At 44.1% G+C, this 22,745-nt stretch overlaps 1 protein-coding gene across 1 annotated transcript in view; it reads left to right on the forward strand.

Annotated features, from left to right (window-relative positions):
- LOC142568594 (uncharacterized) overlaps nucleotides 1-22,745 on the forward strand; it is a 203,911-nt gene that overhangs the window by 83,506 nt on the left and 97,660 nt on the right. The window contains exons 10-12 of the mRNA XM_075678472.1: nucleotides 5,878-5,977; nucleotides 17,793-17,918; nucleotides 19,635-19,862. Of these exons, the coding sequence (XP_075534587.1) occupies nucleotides 5,878-5,977; nucleotides 17,793-17,918; nucleotides 19,635-19,862 (454 nt within the window). The remainder of the gene's footprint in view (nucleotides 1-5,877; nucleotides 5,978-17,792; nucleotides 17,919-19,634; nucleotides 19,863-22,745) is intronic.

Raw genomic sequence — 22,745 nt, forward strand, 5'->3', positions numbered from 1 at the left:
GCCGTCCCTGCAAACTTCTTAATCTCATCCGCCCACCTAACTTTCTGCTGCCCCCTGCTACGCTTCCCTTCCCTTGGGATCCAGTCTGTAACCCTTAATGACCATCGGTTATCTTCCCTCCTCATTACATGTCCTGCCCATGCCCATTTCTTTTTCTTGATTTCAACTAAGATGTCATTAACTCGCGTTTGTTCCCTCACGCAATCTGCTCTTTTCTTATCCCTTAACGTTACACCTATCATTCTTCTTTCCATAGCTCGTTGTGTCGTCCTCAATTTGAGTAGAACCCTTTTCGTAAGCCTCCAGGTTTCTGCCCCGTAAGTGAGTACTGGTAAGACACAGCTATTATATACTTTTCTCTTGAGGGATAACGGCAACCTGCTGTTCATGATTTGGGACTGCCTGCCAAACGCACTCCAGCCCATTCTTATTCTTCTGATTATTTCTGTCTCATGATCCGGATCCGCCGTCACTACCTGCCCTAAGTAGATGTATTACCTTACGACTTCCAGTGCCTCGCTGCCTATTGTAAATTGCTGTTCTCTCCCGAGACTGTTAAGCATTACTTTAGTTTTCTGCATATTAATTTTTAGACCCACTCTTCTGCTTTGCCTCTCCAGGTCAGTGAGCATGCATTGCAATTGGTCCCCTGAGTTACTAAGCAAGGCAATATCATCAGCGAATCGCAAGTTACTAAGGTATTCTTCATTAACTTTTATCCCCAATTCTTCCCAATCCAGGTCTCCGAATACCTCCTGTAAACACGCTGTGAATAGCATTGGAGATATCGTATCTCCCTGCCTGACGCCTTTCTTTATTGGGATTTTGTTGCTTGCTTTATGGAGGACTACGGTGGCTGTGGAGCCGCTATAGATATCTTCCAGTATTTTTACATATGGCTCATCTACACCCTGATTCCGTAATGCCTCCATGACTGCTGAGGTTTCGACTGAATCAAACGCTTTCTCGTAATCAATGAAAGCTATATATAAGGGTTGGTTATATTCTGCACATTTCTCTATCACTTGATTGATAGTGTGAATATGGTCTATTGTTGAGTAGCCTTTACGGAATCCTGCCTGGTCCTTTGGTTGACAGAAGTCTAAGGTGTTCCTGATTCTATTTGCAATTACCTTAGTAAATACTTTGTAGGCAATGGACAGTAAGCTGATCGGTCTATAATTTTTCAAGTCTTTGGCGTCCCCTTTCTTATGGATTAGGATTATGTTAGCGTTCTTCCAAGATTCCGGTACGTTCGAGGTCATGAGGCATTGTGTATATAGGGCGGCCAATCTTTCTAGGACAGTGTTCCCACCATCCTTCAACAAATCTGCTGTTACCTGATCCTCCCCAGCTGCCTTCCCCCTTTGCATAGCTCCTAAGGCTTTCTTTACTTCTTCTGGCGTTACCTGTGGGATTTCGAATTCCTCTAGGCTATTCTCTCTTCCACTATCGTCGTGGGGGCCTCTGGTACAGTATGAATCTCTATAAAACCCTTCAGCCGCTTGAACTATCTCATCCATATTAGTAACGATATTGACGGCTTTGTCTCTTAACGCACACATCTGATTCTTGCCTATTCCTAGTTTCTTCTTCACTGCTTTTAGGCTTCCTCCGTTCCTGAGAGCATGTTCAATTCTATCCATATTATACTTCCTTATGTCAGCTGTTTTACGCTTGTTGATTAACTTCGAAAGTTCTGCAAGTTCTATTCTAGCTGTAGGGTTAGATGCTTTCATACATTGGCGTTTCTTGATCAGATCTTTCGTCTCCTGCGATAGTTTGCTGGTATCCTGCCTAACGGAGTTACCACCGACTTCCATTGCACACTCCTTAATGATGCCCACAAGATTGTCGTTTATTGCTTCAACACTAAGGTCCTCTTCCTGAGTTAAAGCTGAATACCTGTTCTGTAGCTTGATTTGGAATTCCTCTATTTTCCCTCTTACCGCTAACTCATTGATCGGCTTCTTATGTACCAGTTTCTTCCGTTCCCTCCTCAGGTCTAGGCTAATTCGAGTTCTTACCATCCTGTGGTCACTGCAGCGCACTTTGCCGAGCACGTCCACATCTTGTATGATGCCAGGGTTAGCGCAGAGTATGAAGTCTATTTCATTTCTAGTCTCGCCCTTCGGGCTCCTCCACGTCCACTTTCGGCTATCCCGCTTGCGGAAGAAGGTATTCATTATCCTCATATTATTCTGTTCCGCAAACTCTACTAATAACTCTCCTCTGCTATTCCTAGTGCCTATGCCATATTCACCCACTGCCTTGTCTCCAGCCTGCTTCTTGCCTACCTTGGCATTAAAGTCGCCCATTAGTATAGTGTATTTAGTTTTCACTCTGCCCATCGCCGATTCCACGTCTTCATAGAAGCTTTCGACTTCCTGGTCATCATGACTGGATGTAGGGGCGTAGACCTGTACAATCTTCATTTTGTACCTCTTATTAAGTTTCACAACAAGACCTGCCACCCTCTCGTTAATGCTATAGAATTCCTGTATGTTACCAGCTATATTCTTATTAACCAGGAATCCGACTCCTAGTTCTCTTCTATCCGCTAAGCCCCGGTAGCACAGGACGTGCCCGCTATTTAGCACTGTATATGCTTCTTTTGGCCTCCTAACTTCACTGAGCCCTATTATATCCCATTTACTGCCCTCTAATTCCTCCAATAGCACTGCTAGACTCGCTTCACTAGATAACGTTCTAGCGTTAAACGTTGTCAGGTTCATATTCCAATGGCGGCCTGTCCGGAGCCAGTGATTCTTAGCACCCTCTGCTGCGTCGCAGGTCTGACCGCCACCGTGGTCAGTTGCTTCGCAGCTGCTGGGGACTGAGGGCCGGGATTTGATTGTTGTGTTCATAGGAGGTTGTGGCCAAGTACTGCACCAGGGTGGCCAATCCTGCTCTGGTGAGGGAGTGCGTTACCGGTTCTGGTCACCGGGATCAGGCCACACTCCAGGCCTGTTTGTGCAATTTTATCAACACGCGGATTTCTTTTTTTTAATCCGGTGGAAAATTGCCGGCACCGGGATTCGAACCACGGACCTCTTGCACGCGAGGCGGGTGTTCTACCTCTACGCCACCGCTGCACCTATATCTAAGGAGATCTAAGGAGGAATTTGGGGGTGGGCTGACCTAAATTTGGGGCTGGGCCAATTTGAAATTTGGGGTGGGCCAAATTGAAATTTGTGGGTGTGCTTACGCATACTTGGAAAACTCCAGTGGAGTTTATGCATACTTTTAAACATTGTTTCGGTCACGAACAATTGTTATCACATTATTCTAGCTACTACGTGTGTCATTCAGATGTTAATATATACCCCGTTGGGAAGTGTCTGTACATTCGTGCATTTGTGTTTCTTGAGTTTTCGCCCCAGCATGCCGTTTAGCATTCAATAGACTAGGTGGGCACTACTTGGTGTAAATAAAAGGTTGGAATAGAGTAACATGCAAGATACTGTAGATTGAAATAACGAATATTAAAAGTAACTTGTGCGGTTAGTTGCAATGTGTGTGCTTGCCATGCATGCTAACCACGAACATCGCTGTATTTAGCAAGCTGCAGTTTCTCACCTTATGTGCATAGCTTGAAAAACTTTGCACTTTGCAATAGCCAGATAGTTTTGCATTTGTACCAAAGTTGAGCACTAGTAAATACGCTGTCTCTACAGTGAACTTTCACGAGTTGCAAAGCACATTGTCTGGATAGTGCTACTACTCTTAGATATTTAGGAGGATATACCTAAGCTTGCTTCCCAGAGGCTCGCCAGGTGCTGAGAATTGTACACAGGCACATATGGGACAATTTACTAGCAATTCCATTGAGGAGGAGTCCCATGTTTGAGGAGTCCTGCGCGTCACACCAGCTGCTGTGGTTGACCCTTGATGATCTGCGCCATCTGCCGAGAGAAACATAAACCACGATCGAAAAAATCCTCGGCCCTGCACCCTCGTTCAGACACTTTATCCGTTCTTCTACCGTAATCCAGATAGCTGCCGAACAAGAAGAAAAGAAATGGCCCAATACCATGGGCACATCGTAATCTGTAAATAAAGAGGCCTGCATTACACATTCCATATGTTGTGTTTCAATGCACCATTCCCAAAAACTAAGCTTCATATACATGGCTTCGTATACATTGCTTCATATACATGGACAGACAGCAGGGATCTGTTCTGCCTAATTTTTTTTGTATGGTGTGGAAGACTGTGGAGCAGCTGCAACTTATTCTTCTTGTAGAGAAGGAATTGTGGGAGGAGCACAAGCAAATCCCAGGGAAGACTCACTTACTTTGTGTACCACATTGTGTTCCTGTGAGCCTGGAGCCTATGATGTATTTGTTCAGTACCTGTAAGATCAGCCCTTGAACTGTGATAAGCATTGTTCTGCAAGGGATGTCCACATGCCAGCTGGAAAGTGCAACTGCTTGTTTTTCTTTGCACTCCCTGCATAGCTGATTAATTGAGTTTGGTTTCTCAAAGCAGCATGTGGGCTGTGAGAGAAGCCATAGTGGGCAGTCCCGAAATAATTCTTGACCATGAGTACTTTGGCATTCCGCCCTCCTTGGCATGTGGACACCATAGCAAGATCTCAAACCCCAATCTGACGCCTGACTGCAAGATTCTTCGAACAACTCTGTAAAATGTTACTGACATGGTTGTAAATGCAGAAGTGTGCAGGTATGCTTTATTGTACTGACTGTTACCGCACATGGTGTCAGCTTGTTTCCCCAGGCTTAACTCTGGCTGTAAAATTTTCAGCTCAGTGCGTCTATTGGCATAGGTTTGTTTTTACATAGTTAGCTCTCCATAATAATTCATTGTTTATTTATTGCGTGCTGTTAGTAAGAGTGCTGTCCAAGCAGAAGCAGAGGAAATTTTTTCTGTGTTATGAGAAATTGTTTTGTATGAGAGAACTATATAATTGTTCTAGTGCTGAAAAAGAGCACTTGTGCTTTACTTAAGGAATGAAATGTGACAGGGAAACTTTAAAGTAGGACACCCCATGTGTGTAATTACTCGAAAGTGCCATGTCATGCCACTATGAAACTGGTTATCAGGGTAATACACATGCTGATATAAGTGTACAAGACAGGATTACGCAATGCCACCTGAAGTTAAGACTACGCAAACAAAAGTGTGTACAAGGGAAAATCAGTTTTTGCCCCCTATTTTTTTTTTTTTAGCCAAATTATGGCTGTAAATGCCAAGTCAACATATCCATTCCCAGCAGTGAACCTTTCTTGGACCATCTTGGCCTTATCTGTCGATAGCTCCACGGCATGGCACTGCTATCAGTTGTTGAAAATGGCGGTTGTGCTTCGCACGTCCACAGTGTATGAGCAACGAAGTACGATTTGTTTTCTATGGAGCAAGGGACAAACTCCCATTGAAATCCACAGGGAGATGCAGCCCACGTATGGGGAAAGGTGTCTTGCTTTTAGAAGTGCGAGGTGGTGGTGTTGTGAGTTCGCAAAAGATCGTGAAGACTTGCATGACAATGAGCCTTCGGGGAAGCTGCTCGTGTCACATTCGACTAGGGCCATCTTAAATGTAGTGCTACGATGGGACAAATATCTGAACCGGTGTGGGGACTATTTTTGGAAAAGTAGTGTAAGGCACGTCGAATAGTACATATTGTTTTAATTGCCTGTGTGTACGTTATTTTGGCTAATAAAAAATGGGGCAAATACTTTCTGATTTGCCCTTGTGCATTAGTTAGCCCTAAATTGATGCTTTTCATTCCTTGAGTATACATAGTACATTCAGCTAATGTTGAGAAAGAGCCTTCTAAATGCTACAGTCTTTAATTCATCTGTTGCTCTTTTATTGCTTGGTCATTTCTGTGCACTAATGACTCGTTTTATGCAGCTCTTCAACCTCTGTTAATGTCTGCAAGCCAGCTGGTGACATCCAAACGAATGGACGCTGCAGCAAATGCTCTCAGCCTGCTTCAGGAACTACTTTCCAGGTGATGGCGCCTTTTTACTGTGGGTGTACAGTAACGAGCAACAGTCTGAGGACCATAGATCCCACTTAAAAGTGATTTTTCATCGCAGCCTAGGCATGCAGGCTGAAATAAAATGCTGGAATCTACCTACACCTGTTTGAGCAATGCACTCTATTGAGACAATTATAATTTGCATGGCTGTGCTAGAAATTTTTTTATGTTTGCTGATGCTGGTGCTCTCTAGACTTTTGCTCATGACTGTACAAGCCTCTGTTAGTTTGGTGCTTACTTTAATGTGTTCTCTCGCAAAGGAAAAAGAAATTTTTTTCTCTACAAGCGCAGACTGGCAGCAATACAATCCTGTTGCAACAGCAGGAAAATAGGCAGGGAATAGCATAAGGTGACTGGTAGTGTACAGTGCAATACCTTTAGTCAAGGGGCTTCGTTTAAGTCTTGAGGGAAATCTATAATTTTGGGTTCGCTTTCTTTTTGGTTCTTGTGGCATGTAAGGTAAGCAGTTCTGATTACAGGGTGTCTGGCTATACGTATAGTTCGAAGCAGACATAACAGACAGGAGTAGACACACACAGTGCTGACTCTCAACAAGTTTATTCGAAAAAGTGTGTACAGCACATATATGCTCATAATCACACCACATTATCATAATCATGGCATTGCATTATGTAAAAATATGTCACACTGGGCTGGCAACTGCAACCGGCAAATTTCAGAGAAATTATGAGCACCTTGAAAAGTCAACAAATCTTTTAATGAGTGATATCAGGAATTGCAACCAAGTAAACTAACTCAGTTACAAATTGCTCTAGGTTGGTTGCCCTGCAAATTTTTTTCAGTTCTTAGCAGCACACTACTGCTAATCCAGCTTTCCTGCTCAGTAATGTAATTCCTCCCTCAACTGCCATATGGAAGAAATGGATTCGTAGTTATGTGCAGTACTGGCTACTGATGCGATGCGGACTCATGTGTATGTGCGTTCAGAAATGGTAGACATGTCGTGCAGTGAAGCGTTTTGTGTGCTGTGGCAAAGCAAATTGATGGCAACGGAATGGATCTGGCATGTAAGGTCCATGCATTCAATCACAATGAAAAGAAGGCTTTCATGCACCATGATGGGGTTTTTCCAGATGGGTTAATGCTGTGGGCTAGTCATATGTAGCTGAACCCACTTTTAACGATACTTGTTCTAACAAAGTAGAACTATCGGATATAAGTATCGGCAATATCAATGAGCAGCCAATGCATCGTCCACTTGTGTACGTGTTCTATGGTAAAATAAACCGCTTACTACAGTGCTCCCATGCTGCATTATTGGTTATAACATATAAATCTGGCTGCTGGTATGTGTGCCAAAAGAAAAAAGCATGCAAAATTAGAGAAAAAAAAAGACTAAGAAAAAAATGTGAGCCATTTTACCATATCCGCCGTTGTGCTGTGCACCCCACACTGCACGCCTCTGACAGTTTCGTGGGGGGTGGGGGGGGGGACATATCAAATGACAACTATTCTGACTTTAAGCTCATGATAGTCTACTAGAACGTGCAAAGAAAGAGCTGGCATGAGAGAAGCCCTTTGCACTGTGTGTGAGCCTCCTGACACAGGGGTTCATGAAGGTTATGTTTCTCTAATGACTGTGAAGGTGCCTATACTCAGTCTGTCCTACGAAATTCACTACTGTTGGACCATTAATTATACAGTGTAGTGTCATTTATACATCTTCAGCCCTTTCTTGAAGCTTTCCTTGACACAGATGTTGGTCTTTAGGACAAATCCCTTGGCTCAGCAGCGGTGCAAATTGTACATGCCATCTACACTAGTGGAATGTGTTCTTTTCTGGGGCTCCTTCACCAAGGTGACCCAAACAAAATGAAAGCCTTATATAGACACTAAAATACCTATACTTGACAGCCGAAAAGGTGCATTCTATGAATGTGTGAGGTCTGCACTACAAAACCCCAACCTTTGAGGATGACATGGTTGTCGTGAGACATGCATTGTCCCATTGTGCCTGCTAGGAAACAAGGCCTGTTTTGCTGGCCTCTACCAAAAGTGACTGGTAGACCCTTAGTGCTGGGTGACCACCTCATTCTGTCTGACTGAAAAGTTAATTTTTTTTCATTGTGAGAAAAGCATTTTCTTATCAGATGTTAAAGGGAAGCTGAAACGGTTTTCAATTTCAATGAATTGCTGGGATTGGGAAGAACAGACCTAATAATTTACGTTTCCGAATTTTTTTCTTCGTTTTATTAATATAAGGGGCGGAAATCGCTTTCTAAATCACCCCCGTGGACACGCCCCCATCGCTTCCCGGAGCGCCGGGTGAGGTGGTTGCCAGAGGAGAGAACCGGCGAGAGTGACGTCATTCGCGGCGACCGAGCTGCCGGACCGGCGTGCTGGCATGTACTGGCATGCCTCTTTCCGTCCTGCGCTTTACTGAACAACGCTACCAGAGATCTGCCGCCGCGGCCGCTCACGTTTGTTTTCTTTGTTGTTCTTTCGTGAAGCTGCCCGTCGTGGCAGATTCACGTGCATGCTCGCGCGAGCGAACGCCGCTGGCACGCTGCGAAGCATAGACGGAAACACGCGCAGTAATAAATTTTGGTGACCGGACTTCGTGCGTAGCTTCCACAGCGTTGCGCCTGAGGTATGAAATGGAGTATAGGCTTGCCTAGTGACATTCGACGTACGGTTGCAGTTATCGTGTTTACCACACGGCGGTGCTAAAACTGCCTAATATCTTTATGTCAACACTAGCATGGAGCACGCATACCGATTCTTGATCGAGCCACAATCGCAAAGTCGTCGAACCATAGTATGAATATTGCACATATAATACCTCTGGCCATCTCTGGATGTGTATGATAAGCAACTTCCGTGACTGTACCTCGCAGCACTGCATGTACGTGGTTTGAAACGCGGCACTTATGTTCACGATCATGTATCAACACTCAAAAAACCACGGGACTTTAGACAAGCAGCGGCAAGGTGCTTGATATCGCGGAATCGCACCCGTGTTTACAATCTAATGAGAAGTTAGTGCTTCGGCATTATTCCAGCCGCAAGTTCCCAATGACACTTTAGCGCATTTTTTCTCCCGTCATTGGAACGTGCAGCTACATGAAAAAAAAAAGCATACGTACCAGCTAAGATTTCCAACGCGCGAGAAGGTGCACAAATAGCTCTCACACTCAACATCGTCGTTGCCGCCGTTACCGCCATTGCCACCATTGTTTTCCGTATCGGCTGTCGGTTCGAACATGTACGGCGAAAATACAAGCTGTCCGAGACAGCGAGAACGTTCCATAATGCTTAACAACTCAGCTATGAAGCCAGAACAGAACAGCGTGCTACGCTCTGAAACGGCGGCGTGCGGCGGCGCCGACCGGCGACTGCCGCGATTGACGTCACAGCGGCCCCGACCAATCACGGGCAACAGCGGCGTTCGCGCGATGCCCTGAGGCGCTGGTGCGCCTCAGGGCATTTTTTTCAAGAAAACGCGCTGGTGCGCGTTTTCTTGAAAAAAACCAGCCGCTTGCGTTTGTTTCCGCCCTTTTTGAACCAGATATTCGTGTTCAGAGGACTCAAAACTGTAGAATGCCGCAGAGAACTCATTTTTTTCGAAAAGTGTTTCAGCTTCCCTTTAACAGCATTTTCTTAGCAATTGTTCCCTTTAAAATGTTTGTGCCTGCAGCCCAGTGCTGTTCAGGGCTATACTGCATATATGTTGACAGCTTCTTGTGTGAGGCAGATGCACACAAGGTCATTGAATACACCTTTCATGCATTAAGTGACTTACCAGTGCTGCACTTTTTAAAAACTCCACCTGAGTACTGCTGAGATCATGTGCACCTTTTGTGGAGCAACACAGGCATGTGCAGGGACCACTCCCTTAGAAAACATCACGCTTTAGATGAACACTAAATCATTGCAGTGCTTCATTGAAACACATTACCTGATACCACATGGTTCCAATTGGTCTGCAAGATTTGTGTCCAGCACGCCACGTACTAAGTAGTGCATGCCATCATTATGCCAGGATGCTTGCTAGGGCGGTATTCTCTGGCGATAAATTTTGCGAGATTTCACATTATGCGGCACCAGACTTATCCGTGTATACATTCTGCAGCGTTTCCAGCGTTGTGCCAAGCTCACTATCTAGGCACAGTGCCAGTGGCGTTCTTGGCCATACAATTCAACACACCCAGTGCCAAGTCCCGCGATATCTCGCAAAAATGAAACTATCTCTGTGACTGATCGCCTGAGAATATCGCCCCTGTACTGCACGCGGGCTGGTTTGCTGGCAGATCTGCACCCATGTTTCGTGTGAGCGTTGTGCAGTGAGGTTTCTTCATGCCCACGTCGCTGCTGGCTGTGCACAGGTACGGCATGTATCTTGTTGAGCCAACGCACTGATGGCGGGCTGCTTTCGTTTCTGCCAGCAATGTGCACTTGAAGCGGTCCCACACAAAGAGATGAAAGAGAACAGCAGCTCTTTCGGATCAAGTGTGCTGCAGGTTTACAACGGCACTGTGCACTGCCGAGCAGATAGTTGAAGTTGCTTATCGCAATAAGGTTGGCGGCGATAAGTCATACTGGTGGGCCCTTTGGTGGTTATGTTCTTTGCTGAGACAGCCACCATGCCTCTGTGCATTTCCGATGCTTCTCAGTGTAGGTAACGCCACACTTGTGCTAAAGCAGAAATCATTAATACATTTGTTAAGCGCAAAAAGACAGACACAAGAAAGACGACAGGACAAGGCGCTACTAGCCTTGTCCTGTCGTCCGCCAACGCATTGCGGACTAGCCCGCCAACGCATTGTGCAGAAATCATTAGTTGACTGATCACTGTATTTTCCAAAAAGGCAGAAAGTCCAGCATGGCTTGAGGCTGCACAGTCAACCTCTATATGACAAAAAGTGATCATGGTATGCACTAGCCAATAGTCGTATGATAAGCCACAATGGCCTAAGCGGTCAGCCAATACATTAGGCTCTATGGAGACTGGGTGAAGGATTCGTTGCAACTACATTTCAGCCGTTGGTATTTTTTAGGTGGGCATGTATTAATGAGGTTTTACGTATCAAGGCCTAGTAGGTCATGTGTTGGAAGGCATGTTTCTGGGATCCATCAGTGTGTACAGGTTGTCTAAGGTATGTGCCTGAAGTGGGGCATCAGAAAGTAAACATATGATGAAGAGCACAAATAATGGGACAAGCGATTCAGACTGGACAAATGTGCAATCAACTGATTTTTATTCGGAGTTGTACAGTATGTGACAGATAACACAAAACACAATGCCAATTTTTTTTGGGGGGGGAGGGGGAAGTGCTGTGTATATGTCAGCTTGTTCATGGTAGGTAACATTGTGGATCGTCTGGGCTGTTGGACTCCATGCCTTCAGGAATACTATTCCATATCTACAGTTTTGGTGTCTGGCAGCAAATATTGGCTATTTTTCTACAGACCTAAGTAACAAGGCTTCTAGTGAGACCAGTACTTGTCGTTCTCAAACTTGGGTAGGAAAACATTGGGACATTGTCCTACATTGATCATTGACAGTCATGCCACTTCTTTTGGGAGGCCTCTACACTTGTTTGTTCATAAGACATTTTGTACAGTTTCAGTGTGCATTATGCTGACCATGGCACACTTGTTCTAACGTACCCGTGCTTGACCCTTGGTTTATAACTCGATCAGCCAACTGGCCATTTAGGCATGTAATGGCATATGCAACAGTGGCATATATAAATTATTGGGGGCAGGTATATGACCATGTGACCCTCAGAGGCTGTTTCTCGTTTCTTTTGGTTTGATCTTTCAACTTCCCAGCAGACTTATTTATTGCACTGAGCTTGTGGCGGTAGGAAGGAGAGATGTTCCCATGTCGAGATACAAGCACCAACTATGACTTTATTTTCACTGCTCACGAGCTCCCTCCGCTTGCACTGTCTTGGCACATGTCATTCTCATTGGCGCATTGGCACATTGACACAAAGCCCCCTGCCGTAGAGACGAAGTCGTGTTTACAAACCCAGCTCACATGCTTTCGTTTTGATGTAGGTGGCTTGGGACAGTCTGATGATTGGAGGGTGGAGGCGGCAGTTGCAGCACCAACCGGGGCAATTCGAACTAAGGCAGGCTTCAGCGTGTTGATTGATACTTTACCTTCTTTAGCACCAACATGAATTATGAAATGCTTATCATGCCTGTCGATCACAAAGTGTGGGCTGGTGTGCGGTGTTTGGAGTTTCTTGCAAACAGCGTCTGTCCAAAGGAAAACATGAGAGGCAGCTTGCAAATCCTTGAAAAAGAATGGGTTTCGCGTTGACTTGCTTCACGACGCCACCGGTCGAATGGCCTTGAAAATTTCCTGCAAGCACTTCAGATAAGATGCCAGCTTGCTTTCCTGGTAGTGTCATTGGGAGATGAACTCAGCGAGCAGTCGAATTGAAGTTCCGTAAACTACAGTGCATTGCAGTGTACTGAAGGTCTTCTTTGAAGACGCTACATATACCAAGGAGGACGAGAAGCAAGGTATGATCCATTGCTTGATCAGTTGATCCTAGCTGACTTGAGAGATGGCTTAAGAAGGCAGATTCAAATTGTCTGCCTTGGTCTGCAACCACTTCCTCTGGAACTAAAAATTGTGACACCCAGATGTTGACAAAAGCTTTGGGGATGATATCAATGATGTGTGCTGCTTCTGGCCACTTAGTGAACCGGTCAACAATTGTGAGGGGATAATGGTATCCTTTGGAGGGAGGAAGCTGTCTGACAATGTCTATGTGCACTTTGAGGAAACAGTGGCTTGGTAATAGGAATTTCTGAAGTGAGCTTCTAGTGTGATGTATCTTGCTTCTCTGGCAAGGCAGGCAAGCCTGCACCCAGGTTGGCAGGTCATCGTTCACCCCAGGCCACACATAGCGCTTGGTGACGAGCCTCTGTGATGCGCTAATAACAGGATGGAAAAAGGAGGGAAGATGTGGAAATATTCTTTGCTGGAGTGAGAGCAGGACAAAAGGTCTCGGTGAGCTGGTCGACATGTCACAGGTGATGGTTGCTGTTGTACCGAGCAGGGGAAGACCTTCAAAGTGCAAACTCGTCGATGTCAAACTTAGGCACTGCAATTCTTCATCACCAATCTGGGCTGATGCCAGTTGTTCTTCGTTACCGGTGCAGCTTTCAATCCTATGATGTGGATCAGTGGATCTGCCGGAATGTTTATTGTTCCTTTGACGTGCTCAACTTGCCTTAAAATCTCTGCAAGGTAAGCCAAATGCGTGGCCTCTTGTAGTGAGTAGTTCTTTCATCCAGAGCATAGCGCATATTTGAGTGGCTCGTGTTGGGTGAGCAGGGTTAAGTGACGTGCTTCATCCTGCTCACGGCGAGAGTGCTTTACAGCGAAATAAGATGCAAGAAGCTGTCGACCAAAAACACCGTAGTAGTGCGTGTCCAGGCCAGGCAGTTTCTTTGAGAAAAATCCCAAGGGTTTCCAGGTGCCATCACTAAGCTGCTGAAGAACTGCTGAAGCAGCTACACCGGAAGCATATACCATAAGACTGGTAGGGACATCATGCTTCAGATGCATTAGGAGTCTTGCTTCAGCTGGTTGATCCTTTATGACCACGAAAGCCTTTTCTGCTGCATCAGTCCAGGCTGGAGTTGATGCTGCAGAGTTCGTGTGAGCCAAAAGATCTTCAAGCAGTTTTAAGTGTTGTGGCACAGAAAGGCATAAAACAGCTGTAGAAATTTATTGAGCCAAGAAAACGTTGGAGTTGTCATATCGAGTTCAGACGAAGTTAACTTGCAATGGCTTCCACCTTGGTAGGCAGAGGTTTGATGCCATCTCTGTTCATGCTATGGCCAAGAAACTCCAGAGATGGCATGCCAAACTGGCACTTGTCCGAACTGATAACTACACCACGCTCTTGAAGTCAGTAGAAGAGGGTCCAAATGTGTTCAAGACAAGCTTCTTGTGATGACCTGGCAACCAGGATGTCGTCGATATAAGCAAACACGAATGGCAGCCAATGGACTACAATGTCAATAAACCGTTGAAATGTCTGTGCAGCATTTTCGAGGCCAAATGGCATTTGAAGAAATTCAAATAACCCAAAGCGATTGTAATGGCGACCTGGGCAATATCTCTTTTTGGTCATAGGAAGTTGATGATAGCCTTTTGCCAATTCAATTTTTGAAAACACTCTTGCTCCTTGAAGACTGGCAGTAAAGTCCTGAATGTTTGGCAGGAGGTATCTGTCAGGGACCGTTGCAACATTCAGGGCACAATCACCTCTGCATGGGCGCTAATGACCTGTCTTTTTTGGCACCACGAGAAGTAGTGAGTACCAAACACTACACGATGGGTGAGCGATACCAACCTCTAGCATCTGTTCGAAACCATGTTTGGCTATAGTTTACTTCTCCAGTGCGAGTTGACGGGGTGATGCATGGCACGGCAGGCCTTTAGTGATGATGTAATATGCGACATTGTGACAGGCATGTTTAGTCCAGTCGGGTGAAGCAGTAAGGGATGGAAACTCGTTTAGTAGTGAGGAGAAGAGCTTTCGAACACTGTGCGGCACTATAAGCATGAGTGATGAAATGGTGGAAACCTTGTCGGCTAAACTTATCTAGTTGTGGAATCCATTATCTTTTTATTTGCCTTGTCAACTAGGAGGGTGTAGTCTGAAAGAAAGTCAGCACCTAGTATTGCGTGACTGACTGAAGATACCAGAAATATCCACCTGAATGCCCTTTTAAGTCAAATGCTAAGCATGAGAGACCTGTGGCGGTACACGTCGATTGTGCTGCCGTTGACAGCTTGCAGTTTCATCATAGGTTTACCGTTCCTGTCTATACTACGTGTGGGCAGTTCGTTTACCTCTGCTCCCATGTCAACGAGAAACTGTAGTCCATTGATAAAGTCTCGAACAAAGAACAGGTGACTGGCAGGCAGGCAGGAGTCACTCGTTACCATTAGTGGCTCCTGAGGTCATTTCCCGGCCAGTCACATGGCCGAGTAAAATGCTGCACTGATGGCCTGAATAATCAGTGGTACCAGCAGTCATTGGAGACTCTGAAGACTTCCTGTGGAGATGGATGGTGGGAGACAGTTGGTGACCAAAGTGGAGACCATGTGAAATGTTGCCTGTCTCTGAGCTGTCTTGGTGCGGCGCCATCCTCCTTTGTGGTGAGGTTGCTTGCGGCACGATTTGCAAGTCTTCGAATGTTGGCATGAACCTTAGCGAGATCATCCTGCCTTGAAGAAGTAGGTTTTAAATTAGAATATTGATTAGTGGGTAGTGTTGCTGCTAGCGTGGAGGATGCCATGTGTGTCTCAGAACTTGCAGCTGCCACCAATAGCTGGGAAAGTGCTACATGGCACACCTTTTCCACGATGGTGTCCAGCACGAACAGATTCAGCTCTGGTGCAGATGCCAAAACCATCTGAGCTGTGAGTCAGGATTCTTGCATATTGTGTTACTTGATTACCCTTGAATTTGGAAAAATATATTTAAGGGCCCTTAAAACGCCTTGAAAATAAATCTTCTCCTTGATGTCCTTGAAAACGGGTTGGGGGTAACTTTTGAACATTGAAAGGAACAAACTCTGAATTGTTGCTATGCCACGGACATTCTATCTCTTTGATTTGTCATCCCAGACGGTCCAGGACTGTCTAAGATGCTGCATACGCAGCGCTCATTGGCTGAAAGCACCAGGCAGTCCTGAAAGCCTCGGGCAGTCCTGGGCAGTTTCGAACGACAAACTCAATAGCCCCACAGTATATCAAGAAACAGTCCTTGATATTTTCTTTGCAGAGTGTTGCTGATTGCTGCAAAATTGCCTGTCCACAGCCACCAATGATAGGCTTGTTTAAATTACAATTGCGATCGTGGAGCTAGACAAAGCCAGATCAAGTGACCTAACCGTACCGCTATTTTTGTTGTTTTGCTAGTTTGTTCATACTGCAGTCATCATGGCTCTATTTTCCAGCTCTAGGCTATAGAAATGCGTAAAGGAAAGCATGCTTGAGTCATTTCACTTTATTGCGACGAGTATCATCTTCAGCTGAAGCCAGACGCTACTAACCACAATGTTAGATGGCAATTGACATCATTACATTGGAAAAGTCGACTTTGAGTGAAGAGCTTTAAAAGTGTGTCCAACAATTGCCTGGTTGCAAGAAATTGCAGCTAAGAAGGAGATTTCACTATTTTCTAGTATATGTGTATGAACAAGATTTGTTACCTCCTCCTTGAATTTTAGCCTTTGGCATTCTTGAATTGTCCTTGAATTTTCCTTGAATCTTGAATAGTCTATACGAACCCTGGTGGGTGGTAACTGCCAGATAAAAAGTTCCTTTAGGAGGCCATTGTGGAACGAGCGCAGACGAGTGCCAGGGAGGGCCTGCATCTGTCTCAGGAGCTGTGGTGGGTGGTGATTCCCAAGCTCTATCAACAAGAGAAGCTGTTGCAGTCATTTTCATTTGGAAATCGTGTGTGTTCACGGATTGCCTTCTTCAGCATGTCATATGGCGTCTGGCCAGGGGGCGCCGATAGGATAGTTCATTGGGCAATGTATGGTGTCAGTGCAGTGTATCACACATTCGTATAGACGATGCATTCTATGACGCGTATTTTCGAGCATGCGCTGTGTCGATGCCCAATTAGGTGTTTTTGTGGTGCTCTTCTCTCTGCTGCTTGTGGCAATAACAGTGATAAGCACGAGTAGCAGTACAGTACTAAGCACAAAATCCTCTTGGCATTTGTAAAGTAGAAAAATTTTCAAAATAATGATCAGAAAAATTTTACGGCCTCTTTTATGGAAGGAAAATCTGGCGGTGGTGGTTGAATTTCATTATAACAAAGTAAAATACTGATTTTAGTGTCTTCGTTATATCCAGGTTTAACTGTATTATGAAAAACTTTCCCATGTTGGATGGAGACTGAGCTTACATTTAAATGAGAAAAGAATGATTTTCAGCAACTTTGGTTATTGGTTTACAATATTGAGTATTGTGGCTCTACTTTCAGCCTATTATAAGACTGCTATAGGAGAGACTACCATAAGTAGTCTGTATATTTCAGATTACCTCGCTACCCATGTACTGGTACTGTAATAGGTGCTGAGGCACCAGATAATAAATCTTGGTTTTTCTTCGACCTTAGCGTAAAAATATCCAACACCTAAGCACTTCTTATGAGTTGTGAATGTGAAAGCATCAATGTCCAATATTGAACGTCGCTGAGTGGTCCTTCCTTTCGAATTATAAACTCCCCGTGGGCAAGCGAGTGTGTTGAGACGCTTGGCGCATTTTGATTTGACCTTACCGAGGAGCTATTAGAATGCAGGCGGGAGCTTGCACAGACCAAGAGCGAACGGATAATGCAGGCTTCCGAAAGTGAGGGTGACAGGGACCGCAGTAGCAGGTGTTCCCTTTTGCCCACTCAGCTCCGTCAAGGCCCGAGCCAGCAAGCACGAGCCAGCATCACAAGTGTGCGGGTCGTGCTTGTGACACTGGGTCACAGCCAACGGGAGGTTTCATTGCTATAGATGCTGCTGGCTTTTTCATTTTCACTCAATGTGCCATTTGACGCTTTCACATCTATGTTACTGCTGATCTTTCTTTGACAATGCAATTAATCAATCCCACTGCATGAATATCTTCAGTGTTTTGATCTTTGTCATGTTTCTTTGTAATCTAATTCATTTCATACTGTAACCACTGCACTTGGTTGCATAGGCTTATTTCTTAACAAAGAACAAGAACAATACTATATCAATCTCAATGAGTGCAACAGTTTTCCTCCAACAGACAGCAAGGCTTTAGGGCAAGTCATGACCTTGTGAAGTTGTTTGTGCAACATCTGTCTGATCAAATGGCTACGGGTCACCAGGCGGTAGTGTTGGCTGCGCTGGAGGTCTTTGGAGAACTGTGCAGGTAAGTGCACCAATAAGCACACCAATTTGCATGTTGCACTCGAGTACTTCAACTGTGCTGTTCATCTGTAGTGCATACGTTCTTAGGGCACTGTCTAGCATGTATGCATATGTTGGGCTGTTCTTTAGTAAGCCATATCTGGAGAGGCTTTTCCAAAAACACTCAATGCTGGCTTACAAGCAAGCACACTGTGTACTATCTTTGCTGTAAACAAATGCAGAGCATGATGACATATACCAATCTCTGGGCCATGTATAATATTGTCAGGTAAATGATCAGGTATTGAAGAGGCAGTATTTTATTCATTTTGATCTAAGTTATATGCAAATCAGTGAAAGCCAGATTTTACATTATAACAGACTTTTTCGCTGCCACAACCAAAAAATTATTGGTGCTTTTGCCATGCCAGTTTCATTCACTGAGTAAATTATATTTTGTGCACTTTGATTGTTTGGTTGTATCTGAAAACAAGGCTGTCTTGGAAGCAATTGTTGACTGTTTAGAGGAAGGAAGATCTGTATCATGAGGTTCTGCTATTGTTGGGCACTCCTGTTTTGCCTACTAATGGTCACAGCATTAACACCTGCACCTTTGCACTGCCTGTTGTATACAACAGATTTTTAGGCATTGTCCTAATGTTTTTCTGCTTCTACTTTCCTATGTAAATAATTTGCAATGTCGAGAAATTTGCTGTTAAAGTGTTTATATTTACGCAATCCATGCGCAGAAACAAATGTAGCCAATCTTGAAATGCATGCAACAGCGTGAGCAGCCACCAACAAAATCTTCAAAAGTATAAACAAGCTTTAAAACAGGCTTGTGCTGCACAGTAAACACTGGAGTGAAACTGCTGTTACTTGCATGGCGACACTATTCAAGTGCATTACTATACGTAATCTCCTGAACAACCTCAAAGTGAACCTTTAGAAATTCATGATTGTGTTTTACATACCAAGGAAACTTTATGTGGCATAGCAAAGCTAGGTTTACTTTCTGTGCACATATAATTTAGTCACTTATGCTACACATATTCTGACGTTAAATTTGGTGATACTACTGTAGAACCCTATGTATTTAGTATACCACAGTCTCATAATTTTTTATGAGTATGGCTTGTGATAAACGCTGCTAAGCTTATTGCATAATTGAAACATGTGAAGACAACTAATTCATTTCATCCTCGCATAGACAATCCTTTGATCATATACAGTGATTGGCTTAATGGGCAATAGCATTTAAGGCTAATTCAGTTATAAATAATCCAGTTATTTCTGCACTTCTTACTGCTTACAAGTAAGTGAAGGAGTTCTAGAGCTTTGAATGGCATAACTCATGTTGTAAACTAGAGTGACTTCACATTGCAGTGTCACACTTAATTGCAGAAGTTCCATAAATAATACATCTGAAAAAGATGTCCATGGTTCTGTATCTCAAGCCATAAAAGGTTTTCATGCATTGCTGGGACTGATAGCCTGTTTGAACACCTCTGATTGTGATAGGAGTGGCCCATCCAATCCGTGTTTTTTAGCTGAAGAAGGTATACAGTTGAAATACTCGTTGTTGAGGTTGAAATTAAAATGCAGATTTAAATCTGATGTGCTTGCATTGCTTCAAAGCAGTACCTGCATCTTCAAAGTGTGTTTTGGCCTTGAAGATTTAGTAGAACTTGCACAAGGATTCCACTGAATCACATGATGTTTCTCCTTCCTACTGCAGTGGATTTATTCTTCCCACTCCTGTGCCCTTGGCTCTGCTGAGACAGCATGTTAAGGTCTGCATGGACTCCTTGTCTACCGCATTGGCCTCGTCATGTGGAAGCTGTTCTGGTGAAGCAGTCGCTGCTGCTTCTGACCCTTCAGTGCCACTTTCTAGGAGCCAGGAGCAGGATTTAATGGAAGGCAGGCTCCTCTGTGCCGGCCTGCACCTTTTGCTTCAATGGGCCGAGTATGCGTCTTGACACTATCACTGGCATTACCTTATCAAACAGATAATCTTATTCATCCCTTATCCCTATGGATTTGCCTCCCAGTTGTAGCAAGTCTTTAAGGTATAGATTGTTTTACTGTTTGAGCTAATGGCATTGTGTGAATATGAGCATGTTGGTGATGCATCATTGTGGAACTAGAGTGACTTGACACTGCAGTGTCACATTTATTTCCAGAAGGCTCAGTCTCTCAGGCCATGGACGGTGTTGTGCAGTGCTGTAACCAAAATGGTTCCGGCAGAACTGATCTCACAATAAATGTCAGCGTTAGTGCGGTTAGCATCGAAGCAATGCAGCGACACACCGTATTGCCGATGCTGATATGCGTCATGTATGAGGCATGTACGCTGCCAGGGTCCTCATTTGTGCTTCCTTCTAGACACACTGTGCCATCTGGCGGCATCACTGCAAACTTTTGCTGATGGTGCATGTGTGAAGATATATTCAGACATTATAGTCTGAATGTCCTCCTCAGTCCCTTGGTATGCAATTGGGTGCCTTGCTCCTAATCATCTGGAAAATTAACCTTGAATACGATTGTGTAACATATTCATGCCGGATGAAGTCAGATGCATGTGGAACTATGTAGAAGTTATTAAGGGCATTATTGCTGTCGACTTTTATGAAAGTTCTGACCGATTCGAGCTGGACCACTGTGTCATCACGGATGACAAAAGGCACCCAACTGCGGCCTTTCGAAGGCTGCAAGTTGAAATGTACATCCAGGACTTTAAAAGCAATTATGTCCTTGAGCAGTCCGTGGTTCTGACAAAGATATAATACAATTCAGGCTTGATTCCACCCAACTCTTTAGATATATTAAAGGATTTTTTTTTGTCATTGAAAAGTGGTACATATTAAGTGGCACATACCCAGTTACCCAAGGTGGCATCAAAGATGTTCCTTGAGGAGCTGCGCATGACTCACGTTGATCCGTCGGTTCGTTCTGAAACCAGTTTCATCAGCACAGTAGTCCAATGCTCTACCCATTATACCATGGACTACCCAGTGACCCAAGTTTACTGGAAAATGGTTAGAGACACCAATGATAGCTACCGGAAAGTGCATGACGTATCCTAAGAATGCTAGTCGCAGTAATAATTTGCCATTTTATGTACAGTATGGAAGAGACAAAGAGAACTAGACAGATAGAGTGTGGTATTTTTGTGTAGAGTTGTCAGTTTCTTCTGCTCTATAGATTAGTGATCTGCCTGCTAAACTGGAGTTATTTGTCACTGCAGCTGCTGGAACGGGGTCAGAGAGAATGGTTGGCACATTACCCAAATCTCTTCATTACCTTATGCATGAAAATACAGGCCAAATAAGTTAGCATGTACATGATGTAGTTGATGTCTATGGTAGTTGCCCTTTGACGATGTCATTGTTTTACATTACATCCATGACTGTCATTGCAAGACCTGTCTCTGCTCAGTGGGAAGCTTTATACTTGAAACATTTACTGGTGTGCAAAAATGAGAAAATGTAGATACGTTGGTACTCACCCTATTTATCTTAAACAGTTTGTAGAACATTTACTGCGGGAACACATTATGAGAGCCACTACATCCATCTTGTATTTTTATGATGCATGATGACCTGTTTTATGGATATGGAAGTTGTCCTTTCAGATGAGGCCGTATTTGTAGTGTAGGTAAACACAGTTGGCTTTGCCAGTGGGCAACTCAAAGGACTTAAATTTAAATTCGTTCAACAGAAGCTTCATTGACATAAATTCACAGTATTGTTGGCATATGACAGTTTGAATGTGGTAAAATACTAATAACATGATCAAGGTTCTGCAAGGCAAGCAAAATGAACAGCTATAACATTTTTTCAACTTAGAAGTATGTGTGGTGACAGCTGTGGCAGTATCACTGTTCTGCCTGCCATGCCAGATGGTAGGTGCACCATCTCTAGGAGATGGCATAAATTGTAAATTTGTGAAGGACCTAAAGAAAATGTGTAATTGACCTAGATCTAGATAGGTAAATAAATAATATCTGGGCAGATTACTCACAGGGGACCCAGATATTGAGAAGGCATTTACAGAATAAAAATGGGTTAGAGCTCATATGGCTGGCATTACCAAATCATGACTGGCAACTTACTGCAATCTATCATGCTCAGTACAAGCTACAATGCAGGTTCACTTTGCTATGCGCGTTTGCATTGTAGCTGATACTGAGTGTGATAGTACAATCGTTGCGTTCTACCAGTGTTCACACATGGGGCAGAAACTTGGAGGTTAACAGGCTTGAGAAAAAGTTGAAGACCATGTAATGAGTGATGGAACAAAAAATTTTAGGCATAACATTTAGAGACAAGAAGACAGCGGTGTGGATTAAGAGAGCAAATGAGGGTAGCCGATATTCTAGTTGACTTTAAGAGAAAAAAATCTAGCTTAATACGTAGGGCAGATAACCAGTGGTCTATTAATCACAGGATGAGTGCCAAGGGAGGGGAGGCACAGTCAAGGACTGCAGAGAATTGGGTGAATCAGGAAATATGCAGGCACAACTTATAATAAGTTGAAACGGGTTATTGGACATCATTGGGGGAGGCCTTCGTCCTGCAGTGGACATAAACATAGGCTGATGATGATGATAAAAGAAATTGTTTGTTTTAAAGGGTGCCAAAACATTAATAACCATCTTGCAAAAAAAAAAAAAGAAAAGAAGAAATATGGCCCATCACACACTTATGCAGCATAGATAATTGATGTACATGCTTAGGTGTTTCACTTTAGAGCTCAGTTCTTAATAGCCCCTTCCTGTGGTGAGCGTTGGTGACGTTGGTGTAATTGAGTGAACGAGCGCTGTGAAGAATGAAAGCGAATGCAGAGC

The sequence above is a fragment of the Dermacentor variabilis genome, unplaced genomic scaffold (genome assembly GCF_050947875.1).
Source record: "Dermacentor variabilis isolate Ectoservices unplaced genomic scaffold, ASM5094787v1 scaffold_22, whole genome shotgun sequence".
In the NCBI taxonomy this organism is placed as follows: Eukaryota; Metazoa; Arthropoda; class Arachnida; order Ixodida; family Ixodidae; genus Dermacentor; species Dermacentor variabilis.